At 45.8% G+C, this 6,242-nt stretch overlaps 2 protein-coding genes across 2 annotated transcripts in view; one reads left to right on the forward strand and one right to left on the reverse strand.

Moving 5' to 3' along the window:
• Positions 1-1,340, reverse strand: part of LOC135556025 (A disintegrin and metalloproteinase with thrombospondin motifs 7) — a 196,118-nt gene extending 194,778 nt beyond the window's left edge. The window contains 1 exon segment of the mRNA XM_064988891.1: positions 918-1,340. Coding sequence (XP_064844963.1) covers positions 918-1,035 — 118 coding nt within the window. The 5' untranslated portion in view covers positions 1,036-1,340.
• A 2,764-nt stretch (positions 1,341-4,104) lies between these two features.
• On the forward strand, positions 4,105-5,951 carry rxfp3.3a2 (relaxin family peptide receptor 3.3a2). The gene is given in 2 exon segments (XM_064988878.1): positions 4,105-4,428; positions 4,430-5,951. Coding segments are annotated over 2 exon segments (1,209 nt in total). The 5' UTR covers positions 4,105-4,245; the 3' UTR covers positions 5,456-5,951.
• Positions 5,952-6,242: the final 291 nt, after the last annotated feature.

Genomic DNA, 6,242 nt, shown 5'->3' on the forward strand with positions numbered 1-6,242 from the left:
GTTGAGGCTGCGGAGATCAGTCACATCGCTTGGCTGTGTGAGTTGAGGCTGCGGAGATCAGTCACATCGCTAGGCTGTGTGAGTTGAGGCTGCGGAGATCAGTCACATCGCTAGGCTGTGTGTGTGTGAGTTGAGGCTGCGGAGATCAGTCACATCGCTAGGCTGTGTGTGTGAGTTGAGACTGCGGAGATCAGTCACATCGCTAGGCTGTGTGTGTGAGTTGAGGCTGCGGAGATCAGTCACATCGCTAGGCTGTGTGAGTTGAGGCTGCGGAGATCAGTCACATCGCTAGGCTGTGTGTGTGAGTTGAGGAGATCAGTCACATCGCTAGGCTATGTGTGTGTGAGTTGAGGAGATCAGTCACATCGCTAGGCTGTGTGTGTGTGAGTTGAGGCTGCGGAAATCAGTCACATCGCTAGGCTGTGTGTGTGTGAGTTGAGGAGATCAGTCACATCGCTAGGCTGTGTGTGTGTGAGTTGAGGCTGCGGAAATCAGTCACATCGCTAGGCTATGTGTGTGTGAGTTGAGGTTGCGGAGATCAGTCACATCACTAGGCTATGTGTGTGTGAGTTGAGGCTGCGGAGATCAGTCACATCGCTAGGCTATGTGTGTGTGAGTTGAGGCTGCGGAGATCAGTCACATCGCTTGGCTATGTGTGTGTGAGTTGAGGGTGCGGAGATCAGTCACATCGCTAGGCTGTGTGTGTGTGAGTTGAGGTTGCGGAGATCAGTCACATCGCTAGGCTGTTTGTGTGAGTTGAGTATGTGGAGCTGAGCAGTTGCCAATAGTCTGCAGAGGTCCCCTTGTTACTGACATTTTAAAATGCCAGCATAGCTGAACTATTGCATAAAACTATTTAAAATAAAAGTAAAGTTATGTCAGACGAATGATTCATTGATTTTAAGTGGCTGGCTTACCCGTCTCTTGTTCAAATCCAAATGTTTTACTGTTGTTAAACATCGCCAAGATCCCCGCTGCAACCAAAAAGTAAATTGGAGAGAAAGGTTGTGCAAGTCCGCAGTGTAAGTAAATCATCTTGTTGGACGGTAAAGAAAGACAATATGTTATTATGCGTTATCCTCACTGTACCGACTGTCATTTCAAACACTTTCAATTTTGTAGTGAAACACTTATATCCCGCTAGAACCATACGCTTTAGACATAGAACGCGTGACTCCGGCGATAAAAACTTAATTAACTTCTGTACGACGTTGTATCCTTCCTCAGTGATTTTCACACGCGTCTTTTGCGTTCCAAGAATTGCAAACTGTAAGTGTTGTTTGCTGACAAGACGATGTCCTCCTTTCTTCCATCAAGGCCCCTTCGACAGCCCTGACAGTTAGGAACTTTCCCTAACAAGCCAAACTTTGCTGAAGAACCTCCCTCTCCGATACAGTTTAGTGGGTGGACTTGAGAGAATAGACTGCGGTTCAGTAGTAGCCCAGGGGAAGGTAGGTGATGGGGAAACTATTACATTACATTATTTGGATTGCCTGTTAAAATAAAAATACGTCTGGTGTGCAATTGTAAATAAAGTGGGATAGTTGAGGAAAATCGAATTGCCACATTTAACCGGATGTCAAATAGGCATCCCGACACGCAATAAAGGCTAATATTACGATTGTAACACCATATTAAATCATATTGCTTGTATATATTATGCCTACAGCGACACTTTAGCCTACTGTATAATCTCGTTCGCATGGTTACTGCGCAGAGCACCAATGCATAACGGGACCTGTGTACACTATGCACTGTGAGGAGCCCCAAACTCCAAGGAAATCATAAACACGACTGATTAATTGCATGTTTCCTTTGAAAATTATACTTTCATCTTGGAGCTCAGAATACTGTGTATCCCCCTATGGAAATGATGTGTCAAACTCATTCCACCTCGGGCCAATGCTGGGTTTTTGGTTTTTCATTTCAATTAAGACCTAGACAACCAGGTGAGGGGAGTTCCTTATTAATCAGTGACCTTAATCAATCGAGTACAAAGGAGGAGCAAAAACCCGCAGACACACGGTCCTCCGTGGAACAAGATTGACACGTGCCCCATAGCGTCCTTCACTGATCTACTGCTGGTTGAGCCATCATGTTGCCCCCTCTAGCGGAAGAGGGCGGTCAGTTTGGCACAAAATGTCGAGAATAAATATGGAAATGTCATAGAATGAAGAAAGAAAAATAGGTTAAAAAAACTTTTAAAATGTAATGTCTGCCATGTTAAAGCTCTGGTAAAATAAGGAAACCGATATGAGTAGGCTCGACTAGGGGGGAGGTTTTGGTATTCTTTCGTGCACAAGGGAGGAACAACTGGTTCATTGTTTTGCCACACTATTTTGGTCCTATTCAAACCATAAAGTATTGGCGAATGGTCAAGTAAATAATCTCCCATAATTCATTATATTTTGTTAAATGTCAGGGACCTTTTTCCCCCATATAAAAACAGCAGCCCGCCGCGACCGGGAGACCCCATGGACGACGCAGCCTGTCCCATCGCGACTCCTGTGGCGGGCCGGGGCGCAAGCATGCTGACACCGTCGCCAGGTGTACGGTGTTTCCTCCGATACATTGCTGTGGCTGGCTTCCGGGTCAAGCGGGCATGGTGTCAAGAAGCAGTGTGGCTTGGCTATGTCGTGTTTCGGAGGACGCACAGCTCTCGACTTTCGCCTCTCCCAAGTCCTTACTGGAGTTGCAGCCATGGAACAAGACTGTAACTACCAAGGACTCTATGTGGACACCTGCTCATCAAACATCGTTGATATGGAGCATTGATATGGAGTTGGTCCCCCTTTGCTTCTATAACAGCATCCACTCTTCTGGGAAGGCTTTCCACTAGATGTTGGAACATTGCTGCAGGGACTTGCTTCCATTCAGCACAATAGCATAAGTGAGGTTGGGCACTGATGTTGGGCGATTAGAGATTCCTCATAGTCAGCGTTCCAATTCATACCAAAGGTGTTCAATGTGGTTAAGGTCAGGGCTCTGTGCAGGCCAGTCAAGTTCTTCCACACCGATCAACAAACCATTTCTGTATGGACCTCGCTTTGTGCATGGGGGAATTGTCATGCTGGAACAGGAAAGGGCCTTTCCCAAACTGTTGCCACAAAGTTGGAAGAACAGAATTGTCTAGAATGTCACTGTTTTCTGTAGCATTAAGTTTTCCCTTCACTGGAACTAAGAGGCCGAGCCTGAACCATGAAAAACAGCCCCAGACCATTATTCCTCTTCCACCAGACTTTACAGTTGGCACTATGCATTGGGACAGGTAGCATTCTCCTCGCATTCACCAAACCCAGATTAGTCTGTCCGACTGCCAGATGGTGAAGCGTGATTCATCACTCCAGAGAACGTGTTTCCACTGCTCCAGAGTCCAATGTCTGCGAGCTTTATACCCTCCAGCTGACTCTTGGCATTGCGCATGGTGATTTCAGGCTTGTGTGTGTCTGCTCTGCCATGGACACCCATTTCATGAAGCTCCAGTTCTTGTGCTGATGTTGCTTCCAGAGCCAGTTTGGAACTCGGTATTGAGTGTTGCAACCAAGGCCAGATGATTTTTATGCGCTTCAGCATTCGGCGGTGCTGTTCTGTGAGCTTGTGTGGCCTACCACTTCCCAGCTGAGCCGGTAATGCTCTTAGACATTTCCAAATTTGACGACCTGACTTGTTGGAAAGATGGCATCCACATTGAAATTCACTGAGCTCATCAGTAAGGCCATTCTACTGCCAATGTTTGTCTATGGAGATTGCATGGCGGTGTGCTCAGTTGTATACACCTGTCAGCAAAGGGTATGGCTGAAATAGCTGGATCCACTCATTTGAAGGGGTGTCCACATTCTTTTATACATATAGTGTAACTTATTTTATTTTGGTATCTGAAAATGCATATTTTTGTCGAGACCTATCAGCAGTTTATTCACAAAGGTCCATCACAGAAAGGTCCATCACAGAAAGGTCCATCATGTCTCAATCGACCAATCCACGCGATGCAGGGGCAGGCGCTGTGAACACGGACGACTACGCACCTGTATAAGACTCCAGTCAAGATGCAAAGTTTCACATTGATTGCGGCGTTATAAAGGACTGTAGACACGATAACCTTTATCATACAAGCTTCAATTACATACAATGAACAGCTAAAATAAGCACTCAGTTGTATGGAGCGCGAGGACTATTCTGTGATAGGCCATCGAGAAGCGACCTGATGCTAGTAGAAGCACCGGTGTTGCATTCTTATCTGTGAGGATGGGCGAGCTACTCAACCACAGTGGGATTTTGGCATTGAACAGGACTTTAATGGACGATGAAAAATTCGGCAGTCTGGAGGATATTGACGTGACCGCGGACGGCACTCCGATTCTAAGGATAATCATCTCCGTTGTTTACTCCATTGTGTGCGCGGTAGGGTTAATTGGGAATTTGTTAGTCTTTTTTCCTAATGAGGTTAAAACAGGGCCGGAAGAAATCGAGTATTAACTTTTTCATCATCAACTTGGCAGTGACGGACTTCCAGTTTGTGTTGACTCTGCCGTTCTGGGCAGTGGACACCGCACTGGACTTCAGCTGGCCGTTTGGAGACGCCATGTGTAAAATCATCCTTTCCGTAACAGTTATGAACATGTACGCTAGCGTGTTCTTTCTGACTGCTATGAGTGTGACCAGATACTGGTCTGTCGCCTCGGCTCTGAAGAACCGGTCGAGACAGAGGTCGTGTTCGGTGAAATTGGTGTGCGCGGTGCTGTGGGTCTCCGCAACCATTGCCACAGCACCCACTACCATTTTCTCCTCAGTGACCGTAGTGGCCGGGGAGAAGCTCTGCCTCATCAGGTTCCCTGAGGGACATGACTGGCTCGCGCTCTATCATCTCCAAAAAATCATCATAGCGTTCGTCATACCCATGCTGATAGTGTCCGTCTGTTATCTGATGCTCTTACGGTTTATCCGTCTGAGGAGCATGAACAACAACCACCCCAAAAGGAGGTCGAGGGTGACCAAATCTGTCACCATCGTCGTCCTCTCCTTCTTTCTTTGCTGGATGCCAAATCACGCCATCACATTCTGGGGTGTATTGGTGAAATTTAACGCTGTCAATTGGGATAAATCCTACTATTTGGTCCACACCTATGTTTTCCCGGTGACTGTGTGCCTCGCGCATGCCAATAGCTGCTTGAACCCAGTTCTGTATTGTCTCATGCGACGAGAATTCAGAAAGATGCTGAAGGATTTGTTTTGGAGAATTTCCTCACCAGCCATCTCCAAAGCCTGTACAATACGTACGTTTACGGGGACGTGCAACACACGTGTAACACACGACGACAACCAAGGGGTTATTCCCTTGAATGTTCTAGACACCACACAATGTCGACTATCCTTTATTGACAGACCGGATCTTCCCGCAATACCGGGTCTACCCGGAATGGCACCTGAAGATTCACAGTGCATCCACCAGACATAATTCACTTACTCTATGAAACGACTGGTTGTAATCAATTAAGCATGCATTTTGGAACTATAAATGACAGAGTTCTTGAGTTCCCAATGTTGTCACTACCCACGGGGCACCAATTGCGCAGAGTAGACCAACGGAGTGAGAAGCAGTATTTACAGAATTTTGTGTGCGTCCCTGACACGCACTGGAATGGGCAGGACATGTACTTGGTCAACTTTACGCGCAATGATTACATGTTGATTTTAAGATAAGACAGTCACACATTTAGAGTACACCGAAGTCCATATTCCCTGTGGATAGTATGCCCTTTGTTGAAATGTTGAGATGTTTCTTCTCTTCCATTCAAGCTCACACATTGCCATTCAGAGCCAATGCACACATTTTTGGTACATGAACATGGAAATAAATGTGATCTTATATGTTATCGGTGCTTCTGTTGTGGTATCTGAATATATGGCTGAATGTAAAAGGGTCATTGCAATGTTTGTGAAATAAAGCGAATATAAATTAAGCATCTTGGTCGATTGATATATTCAGACAATATGTTGCGTGGGTCAATTTGCTAGATATAAATTACTAAAACTCATTAGATGTCGAGAATAGGTCGAATGAAGATATTCAATGCGTTATTGGAGATTACTTAATGCGCAAGGCCGCACAAGATGTGCTGTAACTGCGACGATATAATGGATTGCAAGTAGACAGTACTTTATAAATAAAGATACGCATATTTGCATGTGCATTTTCTTCGTTCATATAGAGTTTGAGAGGGTTGCCAACTCCGGAAGCCGGC

The sequence above is a fragment of the Oncorhynchus masou genome, chromosome 2, assembly GCF_036934945.1.
Source record: "Oncorhynchus masou masou isolate Uvic2021 chromosome 2, UVic_Omas_1.1, whole genome shotgun sequence".
NCBI lineage: Eukaryota > Metazoa > Chordata > Actinopteri > Salmoniformes > Salmonidae > Oncorhynchus > Oncorhynchus masou.